The sequence below is a fragment of the Amia ocellicauda genome, chromosome 5, assembly GCF_036373705.1.
Source record: "Amia ocellicauda isolate fAmiCal2 chromosome 5, fAmiCal2.hap1, whole genome shotgun sequence".
In the NCBI taxonomy this organism is placed as follows: Eukaryota; Metazoa; Chordata; class Actinopteri; order Amiiformes; family Amiidae; genus Amia; species Amia ocellicauda.
Window position 1 is genome coordinate 12,679,995 of NC_089854.1, and position 18,892 is coordinate 12,698,886.

At 40.7% G+C, this 18,892-nt stretch overlaps 1 protein-coding gene and 1 long non-coding RNA gene across 2 annotated transcripts in view; one reads left to right on the forward strand and one right to left on the reverse strand.

The window, feature by feature from the left end:
• LOC136750556 (uncharacterized) overlaps positions 1 to 2,861 on the forward strand; it is a 30,339-nt gene extending 27,478 nt beyond the window's left edge. Inside the window, exons 2-3 of the long non-coding RNA XR_010816892.1 lie at positions 916 to 1,050; positions 2,662 to 2,861. This is a non-coding gene — a long non-coding RNA (uncharacterized LOC136750556). The remainder of the gene's footprint in view (positions 1 to 915; positions 1,051 to 2,661) is intronic.
• Positions 2,862 to 7,102: 4,241 nt separating this feature from the next.
• The window catches only part of supt5h (SPT5 homolog, DSIF elongation factor subunit), a 67,930-nt gene continuing 56,140 nt past the window's right edge, over positions 7,103 to 18,892 (reverse strand). The window contains exons 28-31 of the mRNA XM_066703878.1: positions 16,095 to 16,263; positions 15,020 to 15,223; positions 9,100 to 9,195; positions 7,103 to 7,619 (exon numbers count right to left, since the gene is read on the reverse strand). Of these exons, the coding sequence (XP_066559975.1) occupies positions 7,479 to 7,619; positions 9,100 to 9,195; positions 15,020 to 15,223; positions 16,095 to 16,263 (610 nt within the window). The 3' untranslated portion in view covers positions 7,103 to 7,478. The remainder of the gene's footprint in view (positions 7,620 to 9,099; positions 9,196 to 15,019; positions 15,224 to 16,094; positions 16,264 to 18,892) is intronic.

An 18,892-nucleotide genomic window follows, 5' to 3' on the forward strand; every position in this document is an offset into this window, starting at 1 on the left:
ACTTTCCTTGTTCCAAGAAGGTGTTACAATGGTTTGTGCAGCTGGTCCTTTACTCACCCGCTTTGTCCTTCCCAGAAGATCTTGAATAGTGATTCTCTACCTTAATAAATTAAAATACACTTGTCAGCCAATATTTAAAAACAGACCTTTAAACAACAAGGGAGCTTTAAAAAGTAAGAGACCCACTGCTCGCTACTTTGTCTCCAAACCCTCCTGCATTATCTACCACAGGCTCGAATGGGGTTTCCTTCCCCTTTTATACAGGAGCTCCAACGTCATTAGTTATTAACCATTCCCTTACTCATCAGCACTGCTACACATTTATTGTGATTTTGTTATAGCACTTAATATATAATATACATTTGCCACGAATAGCCTATTAATGAAAAATTAAAATACTATCTTTGGAATTTTTTTTAAAGAAAAAACGACAACATACAGAAACATAACGTAATATAGGCTGCTAACAACAACTAAAACCAAACAACGATATGAAATCAAATAATGTTCCTCAATGGTCTGAATGAACTCGCAAATCAAAGCACCATGTACAAACCAACATAAGATGTTGTTGCAAACAACAAAGTTGTTGGGAGAACAGGGACCACTCCAGAGACCACTCCGCAAAGGTCCACACCACTGCAGGGACCACTCAGGCAACTCGATCAATATGGTCCCTGACACTCACGCGATATACCTTAAGATACCTCATTCGACACAGGATGATATTAGTAATCTCTGTAGCAAAGAGAAGAAGAAAGAGTATTGTGCATTCCTCCACTCAATTTGTGTGCCCTGTTTTTGCTTACAAAAATAACTGTGTTGTACATCATGTTTGTTCATCAATTTTTCATCTTCACGCTATTAACTCTGTTAATAACTAAATTGATTTCTAAAATTAGTTCTCCTTTTCAGAATGTAAACTGCAGTACTTCAAACCTGAAGAAATTTGCTGAAGGAGTTAAACATATGTCTACAAAATTCCACAAAAATATGAAATTGAAGATACTTTATTACAAAATGGAAAATATAGAAGATGTTTGCCCAGAGGTTAGTAATCTTTCAGTACTATAATGATCCTAATATATAATACAATTACTGTTTAGATATATTAACAAAACTTACCAAAATCAAGCTTGCCTGCTCATTTATTTTAGATGAAAGATTGTATCTATATTTGATCTCTTTCAGTGTGTGCTGCTGCTTCTTTCTCAAATAATGCATTGTACCATGTACTGAAATCTACACTCACCTAAAGGATTATTAGGAACACCTGTTCAATTTCTCATTAATGCAATTATCTAACCAACCAATCACATGGCAGTTGCTTCAATGCATTTAGGGGTGTGGTCCTGGTCAAGACAATCTCCTGAACTCCAAACTGAATGTCTGAATGGGAAAGAAAGGTGATTTAAGCAATTTTGAGCGTGGCATGGTTGTTGGTGCCAGACGGGCCGGTCTGAGTATTTCACAATCTGCTCAGTTACTGGGATTTTCACGCACAACCATTTCTAGGGTTTACAAAGAATGGTGTGAAAAGGGAAAAACATCCAGTATGCGGCAGTCCTGTGGGCGAAAATGCCTTGTTGATGCTAGAGGTCAGAGGAGAATGGGCCGACTGATTCAAGCTGATAGAAGAGCAACTTTGACTGAAATAACCACTCGTTACAACCGAGGTATGCAGCAAAGCATTTGTGAAGCCACAACACGTACAACCTTGAGGCGGATGGGCTACAACAGCAGAAGACCCCACCGGGTACCTCTCATCTCCACTACAAATAGGAAAAAGAGGCTACAATTTGCACAAGCTCACCAAAATTGGACAGTTGAAGACTGGAAAAATGTTGCCTGGTCTGATGAGTCTCGATTTCTGTTGAGACATTCAGATGGTAGAGTCAGAATTTGGCGTAAACAGAATGAGAACATGGATCCATCATGCCTTGTTACCACTGTGCAGGCTGGTGGTGGTGGTGTAATGGAGTGGGGGATGTTTTCTTGGCACACTTTAGGCCCCTTAGTGCCAATTGGGCATCGTTTAAATGCCACGGCCTACCTGAGCATTGTTTCTTACCATGTCCATCCCTTTATGACCACCATGTACCCATCCTCTGATGGCTACTTCCAGCAGGATAATGCACCATGTCACAAAGGTTGAATCATTTCAAATTGGTTTCTTGAACATGACAATGAGTTCACTGTACTAAACTGGCCCCCACATTCACCAGATCTCAACCCAATAGAGCATCTTTGGGATGTGGTGGAACGGGAGCTTCGTGCCCTGGATGTGCATCCCACAAATCTCCATCAACTGCAAGATGCTATCCTATCAATATGGGCCAACATTTCTAAAGAATGCTTTCAGCACCTTGTTGAATCAATGCCACATAGAATTAAGGCAGTTCTGAAGGCGAAAGGGGGTCAAACACAGTATTAGTATGGTGTTATCCTTTAGGTGAGTGTATATAAAAATATATAGTTTGCAGAATGAAGAAAAAGTCCTACTACTGTGTACACAAAATACATGGTACTATTTAAAGTTACTGGTAATAAAGCTAGAATTGCTAGAATAATGCTTGAAATATGTGTTGCTTCATGTACTACGAGCTTTTTCATACATTTTTAATCCTGAATATTTTAATTTTTTTTCCCACATATTATCAGCACCAGCAAGCAACATGTGGACTCCAAGAAAAACCTTATCAGGAATTCTGGAAAAGCATGAAAACATTGTTTCAAATAATAGTGAGATATAAATGTTTCATACTGAAATCTAAAAATTAATTGTTCTTAATTAATCAGATCTTTGGATCATACAGTTCCTTTTCAAGGAAACAATGTATTTAAATATGTGTATTTATTAAAGAAAGCATGTTTACTATTTAAAATGACAGTGAAATTATGCATTTAGCTTTTTGTTATATTATTAAATGTCACCCATATGTGTATATACTATACCAATGTGCATTTTCTTGTGTTAAATAAGAATAACAAGCTCAGTGTAGTCCACAGAGATTACAGTAAAACACACTGCAGATAATACATTGTATTAATTCTCCTCTCCCTGGAGGAGGTCTAGAGCAGGGATTTAGAGATTGTATCATTATTGATTCTGGAACCACAGTGCATATGAGCATGTAAGAGAATTTGATATGCTTGTTTTTTCAGTCAATCAAAATAAATAGTTGAACTGAAATCTCATAGGTCAATTGGTTTCTCTTTTAAGATTCTTTTTAGAGGGAAGATGCAGTCAATTCACAGATGTGCAATAATCATGTATTTGTGACAAAAATAGAAAACCAAGATCATTTAATCATATTACTGAACATTAGTAATATTAAGCTTCTGCTGGATTACAGCAAGGATAGGATATTACCCCTATTCTCCTCTTTTCCTCACAGGCAGCTTAGGTCAGTCTGGTCAGGTCAGTAGCAGGTGTGTCTCTCTCTCCTCCTCCTGCTCTTCCTCTTCTTCATGTCTTCATCTTTTCTCTTCTTCTTTTCTCTGTCTATTCCTTCTGTTATAAGGTTTCTCTTTAACAAATCATATTTTGCCAACATCACACAATATTTCGATATGGCAGTAAGAAACCTAACTGTTTGGCCTCTTTGAGGTGTTTGGCCTTGTACTCTTATCTCTAGTTTAAGTGCTAGCAGAGCCCCTCGGAATCTCAGGAACTAGGCAAAAAGAGGAAGATGTCGGTTTTCCTGTATCAAACCAGACAGCAAGATATTTCCCATAGCAAAAATGTATTCTAACAAATATCTTAAAGCAGAAATTAACACCATATACTGTTCAGCTACAGTTGCCACGATGCTATGGACAGAAACCATCAATTTCGATACTAGTACTTAAATATGCAATCCTTTTTCAGCTAACAAATAAAAATTAGCTACGCACCCTACCCACAACCCAAAAGCAAACTAAACATGCCGACACAGATTTCTATTAAATAACAGTGCAGTACACCATCTCACACTCATTGCTATTGTAGGTCGAATGCTGTCATGACCTTTCTTTTGATCTCCCTTGTTTTCACAATAAAATTTCAACAGGACCATACAATTTAGACTGCCAGTCTCGAGAAGAGACACCTTATGACTAAACTTTCTAATACTAAAGTGGGGGGGGGTTAAATCTAGAATCTGTCTCCAAGTGGTTCACTTTTATTTTACCTGACCTCATGCACTGTGGTCCTACTTTGGGTAACAAGTTTTCTTTGCAAATATAACATATTGTAATCTTAATTACAGGTAATCAGGAATAATTGATTATTTCAGACATCATGGCCAGCTCCAGTTATGGTAGTACAGTTTAAGATTCAAGGGAAAGCTTCAGGGCTTGGACCTTTTTGAAGGCTATCCTAAAGTTGAACACTTCCACAAGGAGGAAGTTCCATTACATAAAGACATTACAGGCCGAACCAGATTTTTAGGCCTGAACAGATCATTTAAAGCAGCAACTTCTGAAAGATGAGCACTGGGTATCAGGAAACATCTATTCAATTACATGGAAGGCCATAAAACTGAAACAAAGAACTAATGCCTCGGTTCTACTTGCATAAGCATCCGTGCCGTGCCGGACGCGTCCGTCCTCAGATGCGTCCCAGAACTCTTTTTGCAAAACCAGGCCGTTGTGATGTCCTTCCCTCTGATGGGAGGAGAAGCGACTGTGGGTTTGGTTTGTGTTTCGTTTTAAAAACCGAGACAGGAAACACTATGATGCGGCACAGCCTGACGTGGAGAGGACTTTTGTGTGTTTTATTCTTTGTGCTTTACATGATTGTAAACAGCATAATAAATTACACGTTTCTGTTAAGAGATATCAGGAAAAGCTAAATGTGTGTAGACAACATTATATTCAGACAAGCACGTCCCCATAAGAATACGTTTCCATGCGCAACAATAATACTAAATAGCTAATATGCAGTTATTATTATTATCGTCATCATTTGGGCTAGTATATATGTATTTTAAACGGCACAGCGTAACTCCCTTAATTTATTACTCTTACTACAGATTTGTAACTGCAAACAATACTATTTGCCGTATTATTTATAATTTACTTATCAGATGTCCTTAACCAGGGCAAGTCACAGTTGAAACAAAATACACACGTTTAACGATTAATTATCCGGCTACAATATAGCAGGTTTAATTTAACTAAAGTGTGCACGTCTCAGTCATGGCGTTTATGGACGCATTTATTAAACCAGTCCTTATGTTTTAGAGGGAAACCCAGCTCTGCTGTATTTATTCATTAATTTATCTTGTAAATGGACACACATTAACTGAATCGTGTTCGCCTTCACACTGACTGTCTCTGCGGATTGTCCTGCACACCATTCACACAACACAGCCTGAAACACCGGCCAGCTGTTCATACAATATTAATAACATCGGCTGCTACGATCCGATTATTATCCTTCAGTTTACAGTGCATCCGGAAAGTATTCACAGCGCTTCACTTTTTCCACATTTTGTTATGTTACAGCCTTATTCCAAAATTGATTAAATTCATTATTTTCCTCAAAATTCTACAAACAATACCCCATAATGACAGCGTGAAAGAAGTTTGTTTGAAATCTTTGCAAATTTATTAAAAATAAAAAACAAAAAAAGCACATGTACATAAGTATTCACAGCCTTTCCGGATGCACTGTATTTTAACTAGTCAGGGCACTGCACAGGTCCTGTGAAATCCAAGTTTTTAATGCACTCGGATATTAACTGTAAGCAGTCATTGTTTCTGTAAGTGGATTTCACTCCATGCTGTTAATAAAACTGCAATTTCTTCGTGATCGCACACGGCACTTGAGATTATATCTTCCGAAACAATGCATCTGATCTCTTCCCTGTGTCTGCAAGTCAAACACACACCTCCAATTCTGAAAGCGAATCATGTCCTCAGTGGGCGGGACGGACGCTTACGGAAACGTCTAGCACCAGCAAGTTAACCGTCCACAAAACACGGACGCGTCTGCCAGTGGAAACGGGGCATAAGTCACAGAGTTTCATTATATCACCAGAACAAGTAAACCAACTGAAAGGTGGAAATGTTTTAAAAATGTCAAGAACAAAAAAAACATACTGACCTTAGTAGCTTCTGAGGCCTCGGTTACTTCATTGAAACCTTTAATCTGACTAATTGTCGGACATGTCAAATTCTAAAACCACAAGAAGTTGGAGAATTCAAGAGCCTTAGGATTTGCATCAAAATCTCAACGGTTTTAAAATAATCAAAATGCTCGGACAAGGCAAATTAGTTCAATTCATGATTTAACTAAGTAACTGAGCTTGTTTGGTAGGATTGTAGGTCAGTTGGTTCCCAGGAGTAGGGTTGAGACCTACTGTGTTAAAGTGGAACTCAACCAATAATACATAATTTCTCAGGTTATTCTATAAGTAGAAACATTCTGTGGCATGAGTTTTTCATGTCCAGCTAATTCTACGTACCAGAAATCATGAATATTTTATTCCAGGCACTGCCATGAAGGCTACAGCACAGTGCGGACTATGATTTTCTTCATTAACTTCCAGATTTTCGGTGGAGTTCCCCTTTAAGGGCTCCATGCCAGTCTGTACAGCCACTGACGGCATTACTCACTATCCTCCCCATCCTCCCCTGGGTGTCACTGATCTGTCCTTCTGGAGAGCAGCAAAGCCAAGATCTCTTGCTGGACAGGGACTGTGGTTATTGATGACCTTCTACACCTCCTTCAGCTTCTCTGGCTTTGCGGCCACACCGTCCTGAACGCGCCCGATCTCGTCAGATATCAGAAGCTAAATGGGGCAGGGCCTGGTCAGTACTTGGATGGGTGACCTCCTGGAAATACCTTCAGCTTCTCTGCATTGCCTATGATAAACACTAAATATCAGACTTTGGAGTAAGGTAGAGAAATTACATTTAAAAAGTATAACCCCTAATATACAATTACTGATGGAGTCTCAATAACTTGATAGTCATTGGTCTCTACTATTAATTTAAGTGTACAGGATTATTATAAGGCATGAACACACTGTTCTAAGAATCCAGGTTTTAAAAGAAAAAAGGAATTTTCATTTTTTTGTGGAAGAGGAGGTGGAAAAAACCACATCATACTGAGTGCATTTGACAGGCTTTATTGAGTTGTGGAACTTTTTTTAATGGCCAAAACAAAACAATCAGTGACACTACACAATTCAAGAGCAGGAGGCTACTACCCCACAACTTGGTTCCAGCAAGTGTCTGTCCCTGCACCCCCCCCAGGAAAAAAAGGAGAAAAAACAACTTGGAATGAAGTCCTCCATACATAATTTTTTCCTTTCCTTTTATTGTTTCGCCTTTGTAAAGTCTTACAGATCACTTTTCTAGAGTTAGGGAACTGAAGGGGTAAATAAACAAACAAACAAAAAACTAACACACTGAAAAGTATGTTCTTAATATTTCTTCCTTATTTAGTTACTTCTGAGTGAGTTGTCTGTGGGGTCACACAGAGCGGGTCACACTTCTAGCTTGCCCAGGAAGCGAAGATTGAGGATTTTGAGCTGCTCGTCCAGCTCCATTCTTACAATACCGTCCTCCCCATCTATACTCAGCAGGACACCCGTGGCCTCCCGATCTTCTCCCAGGATCACTTTCACCTGCAGGGTACACACATTAATAATATTTAAAAAAAATAGTCTCTACAGAAAGCTACCCTCTCCAAATATCAGGCAACAGCAGAAAACAAAAAACATAGAAGGTGCCCCATATGTCCCCAGCAAAGGTCAAAGATTACAAAATACACTGCTCAAAAAAATTAAGGGAACACTTAAATCACACATCGAATATCGATGAAAAAAATCTATTAAAGATCAAAATCTTTACTATACATTGTATAATTCGTTGAGAAGAAAATTATGTAACAACGGTCAATGGAAACCAAAATCACCAACCGATTGGGGCTGGATTCAAACTCACACCGAAAACTTGCGTGAATTTCATCACGGCAACTCATAATGTGACTCAGTAGTGTGTATGGCCCCCACGTGCCTGTATGCTCTCCCGACAACGTCTGGGCATGCTCCTGATGAGAGAGTCTATGGCGCTACTTGGTGGTGTCGGATGCACCGATACATAACGTCCCAAAGGTTCTCAATTGGATTCAGGTCTGGGGAACGTGAGGGCCAGTCAATGGCATTAATGCCTTCGTCATCCACTAACTGCCTACACACTCTGGCCACATGAGGCCGGGCATTGTCCTGCACCAGGAGGAACCCAGGGCCCACTGCACCAGCGTAGGTTCTGACGATGGGTCTGAGAATTTCATCCCAGTACCTAACAGCAGTCAGGGTACAGTTGGCTAGCACGTGGAGGTCTGTGCAACCCTCCAAGGATACCCTCCGGTCATGCTGGATGATGTTGCAGGCAGCATAACATTCACCACGGCGTGTCCAGACTCTTTCACTTCTGTCACATGTGCTCAGTGTATATGCGGAGGACTGCGCAGAGCCGCAAATCCGACAAGCTGTTTGTCTGCTACGGTTCCACCACCAGAGGGCTAGCGATTTCAAAACAACGACTGGCACACTGGGTGGCGGACGCGATCCGGCTCACCTACGAGACTGCTAATGTTCCCATGCATGAACACATTTCAGTGCAGTCGTGGGCTCTTTTTCACGGTGCCACACTGCAAGAACTGTGCAATGCTGCAACCTGGTCCGGTCAACAGACCTTCACAAGGTTCTACCGCCTCAACGTGGGGGACCGGCTGTTGTACTTCAGGTACTTCAAACTGTGAGCCTCTGCTATCCTTGTCATTGTGGGTTTAGACTTAGTCAAGTGTCAGGACTCGTGACAGCTCTGGTATAGTCTTCCCATTCGGTAATGGCCGTCTTTCTTTCCCCAGGGAACTGGGGTTATGATAATAACCTATCATTATTTGAATCTTCCTGTTAGGTGATGGCTGTTTAAGCCCTACTCTGCTTGATGTGGAGGTTCCAAGAAAGTAGAATGCAAAACAAAAGTTTGGGCCAACGAGAGGATTGACCAAAAACAAAAACTGATATAAAGCTGCACATGCATGTCCTGCTGTGAAGACTGGCACCCTTCCAGTGAAATCAGGATAAGAATGAGTTGTACCTTGTTATTCTTGGTGGGTGTTACTGGCTCCAGATGTTCACTGGAGATGCTGACCACTTTTTCCGTGTCTTGGAGGAAGACCGAACACATTCCACCCTGCAGATAGAATCACACGTTATAGACCATTAACTTCAGGGTAGATATGGGATCATAGTGAAACCCCCATCACTGGTAGAATGGTAAAGCTGCTGGGAAGAAAAGTAAAACAGACTTCTTCAGCAGAGTGGAGAAGAAGAAGAAAAAGTGGGAACGATAAACTTACCAACTCCTTCATCCTAGATAAAACCATTTATTTCTCTCGCTTATCCCTAGCAACATGTTGTGTCCTCTCAAACAATGGTCTTTAAAAACACACCACAAGTACACTGCACTTTAACAACCATGTCATAACCCTATTCACACTGAAACAAATGCTGGCTTTTTGGTGGCATTTTGTTGTCTGCAAGTTCTGTGTGAAAGGGTTTATGCTGGGATTTCGACACCACCAATTTTCCACCTCAGGACCTAGTGTAAATGCTAGCATTTTTCCAGCAACGGGTCAGTATGAACATAGCAGGAAAACTAATTCCGACGGTATATGACGCGTCATGTGCTTGCACTGTCGACACAGTGCGTTAGCTAACTAGCATAAGCAATCAGAATAGCGGTGCAAAAATGGTGGAGGTTGAAAATAATGTAGGCACAGCAATTCTGAGTGTTATTGATGAACCAACAGGTAATGCTAACTATTATCAGGTATATGTCAGAAGTTATATACTGAAGAGGCCCCAAATACCTCACCCGTACATGAGGTTACTAAAGAGCACATAATGAGACTAGTTTCTACCGGTTTGTACCAGATGCATCTTTCTGCAGACACACAATACAAATTTAGTACAGAACGTACATTCTAGTAAAACCATAAGAAGATGTGGAAGTGGGCACACAACCCCCCTTTGCCCATCTAGACATGCGTTAGATACAGTGAGGGAAAAAAGTATTTGATCCCCTGCTGATTTTGTACATTTGCCCACTGAAAAATAAATGATCAGTGTATAATTTTAATGGTAGGTGTATTTTAACAGTGAAAGACAGAATAACAACAAAACAATCCAGAAAAATGCATTTCAAAAAAGTTATACATTGATTTGCATGTTAATGAGGGAAATAAGTATTTGATCCCCTATCAATCTGCAAGATTTCTGGCTCCCAGGTGTCTTTTATACAGGTAACGAGCTGAGATTAGGAGCACTCTCTCCTGCTCAAGGAAGCCAATGTACAGGTCCGTCTGAAGTTTGCCAATGAATATCTGAATGATTCAGAGGAGAACTGGGTGAAAGTGTTGTGGTCAGATGAGATCAAAATCAAGCTCTTTGGCATCAACTCAACTCACCGTGTTTGGAGGAGGAGGAATGACCCCAAGAACACCATCCCCACCATCAAACATGGAGGTGGAAACATTATGCTTTGGGGGTGTCTTTCTGCTAAGGGGACGGGACAACTGCACCGCACCAAAAGGGACGATGGATGGGGCCATGTACAGTCAAATCTTGGGTGAGAACCTCCTTCCCTCAGCCAGGGCAGAGAGAGAGAGAGTTGTCACAATCTGGAACAAACTCCCCAGCGATGTGGTAGAAGCTGAAAGTTTGGGAACATTTAAAAATAGACTGGATAGGATCCTTGGATCACTTAGATATTAATAGACACCAAACGAGCATGATGGGTCGAATGGCCTCCTCTCGTTTGTAAACTTTCTTATGTTCTTATGTTACGCCAAACGGCACCGAACATTTTGGTCACTCCACTTCTTTAAGGCAAAATTCTCCGTGAACCACTGTGATTGGACCCATACACTGCCACTTAATTTAACCCTGCACTTGTACCATGAAAAAAGTTAAACTGACATTGGGGTGGGGTCACAGAGACCCCATGGTACCACAGCGGGAAAGTAGAGGGTTTCACCAAAATGGGTGTGTTGGTGCTAGATAAATGGTCCAGTAGAAATACAAATAAATCACATTCATTCCCTTTACCTCATGGTTTCAAAAGGTAAATCACTCAGCACCAAGCAGACACTTACATGATAGATTAATAGAAATTTCAGTTCAGTTAGAACCAGATGCACATTTGTATTGATGATTCTAATTTGATTATTTTAAATCTGATTGTTGATATTTGTGTTTTGAAAAAGTTTTTGATTGATGTTTGGACTCCTAACCAATTTTCTACATTAAAAAAAAAAAAAAAAAAAAAAAAAAAAAATATTTGGGTTTGTAAAATTCATTTCGGGCTACCAAAATCTGAAGAGAGCCTGCCCGAAGGGCTACCAGAGATTTTGAAATTTTGCGAGGCCTGTCTTTGCTCCAGACTGAAATACCAAAAGAGAAACGTAACACGGACCTGGTACATTTACGGATGCTTTTGAGGGTACACTATCACATACGACGATCAGAGATGAAAGAACAGGATTTTTGGATGTCTTGGTAACATGTTAATGCTAGTTCACACAGGCAAGGTTTCTGCACATGGAAAGGAAAAAAACTGTTACAATAACAAAGTCATCAATCTCTCTATCGTCCTTTAACCTAATGATAGTATGTCTTTGAGAAATAAAATAAAATAAAATAAAAACGGCACTATTAAACAAAACAAAAAAAAGAAAAAGTTTGTACTTCAGCAGGGAAATTACCTTTAGAATGGAATGGAATGGGGAGAATTTCCATAACAGCAGAGGACAGCTTGGCGATTATGTACGCATATAAATAGTTAGGTCTATAAACATTTGGACAGAGACACAGTTGTCATAATTTTGGCTCTGTACGCCACCACAATGGATTTGAAAGGAAACAATCAAGATGTGCTTTAAGTGTAGGAATTACAACTTGACCCCACCTCTCCTCAGAACTACCTCTCTACTGTCTCTCTACTCCCCTTCCTCTCAAAGAGCCTCGAGTGTGTTGTCCACCGTCAGCTCTCTGCATTTCTTTCCAATCACTCACTCCTGCAATCCAGCTTCCGCATAGCACACGTCACTGAGAGTGCTCTACTGGCAGTCACTGACTTCCTCAGCTGTGCTCGGGCGGCCTCTCTCTCCTCAGTCCTCCTGTTCTCTCTCTACACTTGCTCCCTGGGCCCCCTCATCGCATCCCATGGTTTCTCCTACCACTTCTACACAGATGATCTTCCTGTCTTTTCCCCTCTTCTGACCCTCTCATCCCCTCTCGCATCTCTTCCTGCTTATCTACTATCTCTGCCTGGATGCACTCACACCACCTCAAGCTCAACCTCTGCAGATCGGATCTCCTCTTTTTTCCCCACTCTTCCTCACCTTCTGCTGATCTCTCCATCTCAAACCCTTTGGAATCTACAACACTCTCTCCTTCTTCTTCCACTAAAAACGTAGGAGTCACCCTCAATCCCACGCTCTCCTACATTCAGCACATCACTATGCTGACACGCACCTGCAGATTCTTCCTGAGAAATATACGCCGAATCCGACCCTTCCTCACCAACTACTCGACTCAGCTGCTCATCCAGTCACTGGTCCTCTCCTGCCTGGACTACTGCAACTCCCTCCTGGCCGGCCTGCCTGCAACTACTACCCGCCCACTCCAGCTCATCCAGAACTCTGCAGCTCGTCTGGTATTCTCTCTGCCCCGATTCACACATGCTACCCCACTGCTCTGCTCCCTCCACTGGCTCCCAATACTGGCATGCATTCAGTTCAAGACACTGACCCTCACCTACCACTGTCTCGACCACACTACACCAAACTACAGTCCCTCGTCTCTCCATACATCCCCTCCAGACCACTGCGGTCTTCTGGTGCCTCTCCACTTTCCTTCCTCCAGAGCCGCTCCTTCTCATCCCTGGCCCTTAAGTGGTGCAATGACTTTCCCACTGAAGTCAAAACAGTCCTTGAGCCCATATTAATGTTTTATATTAATAATAGTATGCAGACCGAGCAAATTAGATTTATTGAGCTAGTGACAGGCAGTTGTTCAGAGCATACCCTCTAGACATTCTCCTCTCCACTTTGACTTCTGTTTATTATAAGAGGAACACCCAAACAGATAAATAGCCCACAGATTTTGTGGTTTCCTGTTCTCTCACGGCTGAAGATGTTACATTATAGTGACTGATTACCCCATTGTCCATCTTAAAGCAAACTGTGAGATTGGGCAGTTTGTATGCCGTAACAGGAAAACACCTGCTTCCATGGCGACCTCCCTCCTCAGGAAAACAATCACAAACATTACAAGGGTCAGGGACCTGACCTCAAGACAACACTTTGGGAAACCTGTGACTGACCCTGCCCACTGAACCACATGTCATGCATTGTATAAACGCTGTTCACTTCTGCTATTGAGAGAGAGACTCCTCTCAGGTGGAGAGCTTCCATGTCAGGTTAAATAAATAATTTTATCCTCTGTGCATCATGACTGGGTTCTTCAACCTCCTTCTGGCGCCTACTCAAAACATCTTTTCAGACAGTAATTTAGTAATTTACTCTCCTGTAAGTTAGCACTTCACAACGTTTTATCATACTTCTTTGCCTAGCGTTACTAGTACACGTATTATTTTGATTTCCCCTATGACTTGACTGTGATCTAACATCTTGTCTGCACTTTTACAATCCAGGATGTAAGACCTCATATTGTATTCACTTGTATAAACTGGAATTTGTAAAATGTATTATGCTTTGAATTGCACTGTATTATGTACATTTTAATTTGTAATGTTTTATGCCTTAAACTGTATTTTTGCACTTTGTATTGCACTTATATTTTGTAAGTCGTCCTGGATAAGGGCGTCTGCCAAGAAATACATAACTAATAATTCTATAATAATTACACCTACTGTCTTTAGTTCCTGCTTGTTATACCAGAATGATGGGAACAGAAGAGAATGGAGAAAGGAAGGAACTGCTCATGATCCGAACCATACCACCTCATCTGTGCAGCATGTTATGGCATGGGCATGTATGGGTGCCAAGGGAACTGGTTCCCTTGTATTTATTGATGAAGTGACTGCTGACAAAAGCAGCAGGATGAATTCTGAAGTGTTTAGGGCTATTATGTGCTGAGATTCAGCCAAATGCTTCAAAACTCATTGGACAGTGCTTCACAGTGCAGATGGACAATGACCCAAAGCACACTGCGAAAGCAACCCAAGACTTTTTTAAGGTGAAGAAGTGGAATGTTCTGCAATGGCCAAGCCAATCACCTGACCTGAATCCAATTGAGCATGCATTTCACTTGCTGAAGGCAAAACGCCCCAAGAACAAGCAGGAACTAAAGACAGCTGCAGTACAGGCCTGGCAGAGCATCACCAGGGAAGAAACCTAGCATCTGGTAATGTCAATGGGTTCCAGACAGTCATTGACTGCAAAAGATTTGCAACCAAGTATTGAAACTCACAATTTAATCCATGATTATGTTAGTTTGTCCAAATACTTTTGAGGCCCTAAAATTGGGGGAGACCACATATAAAAATGGGTGTAATTCCTACACCATTGACCCAATTTGGATGTAACTACCCTCAAATTAAAGATGAAAGTACACTTTCATTTATGGTTCCTTTGAAATCTATTGTGGTGGCGTACAGAGCCAAAATGATTGTGTCACTGTCCAAATATTTACCTTTAAGTGGATGAAATAGGGAATTTGCAAAAGACATTTGCCAATTGTAAGATCATGCTCAACTCGGCAAACCTAAGTACAATACTTCCATTGAGTCTGGCTGGACTGATGGTCTTAATTGCATTTTATATTCTTTTAATGTATGAGCTCTTTTGTATAGAATGCCTACTTGTGCATTTTATTTGTGGAAGGGGATACATAAATAAAGACACAGCTGATCACGAAAACATTGCGTTAGAGTTCACTGTGTGACCGTCACTTCCAAGGGGAGATTTAGGGATCAGGGGGTCTGTACTTACCGTGACGCTGCGGATCACCCCAGTCTGGTTGACCACCTGGCTGTCCAGGAAGGTGTCCCTGACACGCACCAGGATGTCAGTGGTGACCCAGTCGCAGGAGCTCTGATCGATGCTGGAGCCGGGGGTGTGGGGGTTGTACCCTCCAGGAGAGGGTGCTCCCGGGGTCATCGGGCTGTAGCCTACCGGGCTGGGGCTCGGACTGGCCTGGGGGAGGGGTTCAGATACAAAATGTGAAAACATGTTGACAGATAAAAGCATGCAGAGTGACAGTGAGGCTGCAGTGCGATTGCAGTGAACCTACAGTTAACTGTGAGAGCTGTGATAAGACGTTAATCACCTGATATGAGGTTGTATAAGGTAGCTGTATAAGGTACTGCATTTGAATCCTAGCCTATCTCACAAATCACAAGAATCACAAATAAGAGGCCCTTTTAAATCCAGTGTAATGCTGTGAGCCAAAAAAAAAAAAAAAAAACACACACACACAGTGGGCTGTAACTCATCCAATTTAGGTCTATCTCCTGCTAGGGCTCTGGGCATTATACAAAGGGATTCAAGTACAAGTTGTATTGAAGTATGAATTAAACCCTGTGCAGCTGAGATAGAAATCTAAGTGTAAGCAGGTCTTAATAAACTAACCATCACCAATCTACCTTCTATTTTGCTGCTTGGAAAAAACTATTCCAAATAAACACCTGTCAACCTATCAACATTGCTTCATCTTTCATCTTATGTCATTCTGTTTATTTTTTTTTGAGCATCACACTTATGAATACAGGAAATCATTTGCCATGCCAAGGGCCCTATCTCATGGGTAATTTGGCAAAGAAAAACAACAAGCCATCAACCTTCATAGGGCTTGACTGTACTTTGTATCTACCTATACACACCCACTTCAAAACTATTTTTGCCTTGACACAAACTGAATAAATATTTAAAAAAACAGCCTGAGGTTACCAATCAATATTAAATTTTGAAGTTAGTTACAAAAGCCAGCACAGGAAAACAGGTGGGGAGGGGGACTGGCTGCCGGCTTGTGGGGCTCTTCGCATAGGAAGTGATGTGAGGGGTTTACCTGGTAGGCCATGGGTGAGGGCGTGGGATGGTAGCTGGCTGGGGAGTGGGTGTTTTGGTAGCCCACTGGACTGGGAGCGACTTGATGATAGCTCTGGGGGCTTGGGCTGGGCTGGTAGGAGCCTTGAGGAGATGGGGCCGCATAGGGAGAGTACTGGTCTGTGTTGTACCTGTAAAATGACATCAAAAAAACATAAAGGACAGAGGTAAGGAGAAGAAATGTTTATGCGTCCGAGTAAAAGATGAGATAAATCCGCAGATCTTTTCCTGCGGGTCACGATAAAGTCACTACCTGGGGGCCCCAATCTTCATTCTCAAATCATCGTCCATGAAGATCCCTCCCATTTCTTACCATTCACAAATGCCGAGGGAGGTGGGGGAGGCGTACGGAGTGTAAAGAAATGGAACTGCTTGCAAATTCCCCCAGATGTGAGATTTTCACAAAACACATTCTGTACCTTAATATTAAATGTAATTATTTATTGGCAGATGCCCTTATCTATGGAAGCTATCCGAACTTGCACTCATCACGGGACAGACGTGGGCCTGTTATCTTTCTCTCCAGTCTGGTCTGCATAAAAGTGCCTATAGTTTGTAACTTCTCTAAGACTGTTCTTGAGATTGCCTCATTATTTCTCTCAGGATTTCTACAACTCTTCACATGCCAAAACTAAAAAATAATAAATTAATAAATACAGAAATAAATTACATGGACATTTATCTATTTATGTATTTATTTCAACATGTATTTATTTCCCATTTGCTGCTTTTCTATTTACATTTATCTGTGTGCTTTTACATTTTGAAGCATGTTCTTGATTTCTTTTTCAATGACCACCCTGTGTTAATCACAGCTACGCTTTTTGGCTAATGCAATACATTATGTGTAGTGGGCTCCAATTGAAAAAGAAAGAGCAAAAACATGTATCGTTTATTCCAATACTGCAGTTATTTAACACTAGAAGTGCCGAGCCGATCAATTTGACCGATTTGGTAATTAAAATTTGAATTACTCTGTGTTCCTAAATACACGCACCCGTTCGTGACTTTTCCTAAATATATGTATTAAACATGCCTACAGCGTTTTAGCTGGATAAACGTGAAAATAAATAAGTTATAAAACACATTTACCTAGAATAGCCAAAATCAGGTTATTTTGACTTATCATTTAAATACATAATAAATCAAATATAACACATAATCCTGCCTGCCCTTTACAATACAGTCAGTCTGGCACTCAAGTGGCGATCTCTACCTGTCTATAGTCTTTCATGTGTTTGAAAAACACACGCATTGTACAGCATAACAGGTGTTTTCTTACAGCTGTATTCAGATTGAGTGGATACAGTGATTACCAGCAAATAAACATGGATTGGAAACATGACTGATTCAGGGGCATCAGCGATACTGGAAATGGCAGATAATTCATGGGTTTATGCCAGTGGTGTGAAAACATTGCGAGTGAAACGCCAGGTCCAAATGGCACCGACCGCTTTTACTCTACTGATCAATACGCGATTGCTACTGCACATAGTACAATGCAATAATGCAGGCACATCGCATGCAAAATAATGATTCACGGACATTATCAGCGGAGGAGAATTTATTGCAATGATATATATTCATGGAGCAAAAGTGTTCACCTGGAGAGCACTGTCAAAATGCAGTGTGAGGTCCGTGCTCATGCAGGGAAAGTGGAGAAACGTGTCCTGTGTGGACTGTCCCGAGCTGTCAGGTATGCAGGCTAAATATATTCTAAATTGCTTCTTGAAATACAAAGCTACAGTGAATACAAGCACTGTATGTTGAAAACAAAGTTTACACAGTGTTGAAAATGTTTACTTTAGTGTACAATTATGTTTTGATAAATGCAATAGTTATTTTTGAACTATAAAATATTGCTTTTGAGCATTATTCCAATATTTATGTTTACACTTGTTACATTCTCTTATTGTATGCTGTTTTAGCTTATTGTAGGCTATATAGTTATTCATGTTTTGACTGCAGTGTGTGCATTTAGAAAAAAAGTGCTTTATAGCAATAATGTTTTATGATCATATTTCAATTTAAATACTACATTTATGCTATGTAAATGTTGGATTTGAAGTTCATGAATAAAACTTCTGAGTTTCATATGATGGTTTGCCTTTGATTGTAATATTGCAGCTGTTAAAGAGCTATTCGTTACAATGACCGGCTTTGGCGCCTGTAGGTAGTTCGAAATGTCGGCGCTTCTAGTGTTAATGACATAATCTACAGAAACAATTAAACCCCACAGGAATCCCACTACACAGTGTATTGGATTAGTCAATAAGCGTAATGGATACTGCACACTAGCTGTGATTGACAGAAGGTGTTATGATCTCCAGAGACTAGCACCACATTCCAACTGAAGATTTATTTTGTGAAATACAGACATTCATGGTACTTTAAATATTCCACAGACCAGGGCAACAAACCCAAATCCAAACTACATGCTGCTAACAGAAGTGTTACACAGCTTATTCTTCAATTTCATAACAAACCATGAAACGTGACTTAAAACTAACTTAATGACACTTAAGTAATTCTACCTCAGAACCAAAACATGAATAAGCCATGTTTAGTCTTAAAAGAAAGAGCATTGGCTAAAACAACCACTGGACCATTTATATTTCACATACAATGCAACATTAACATTTGGTAAGATAATTATTCACACATCCTAATGGATCCTCCACTGACATGGGCATCAGACCAGCCCCCCTGGAATTCCAAGAAGACTCAAATTTAACATCGAGAAGGAACACCTGGCTTGTT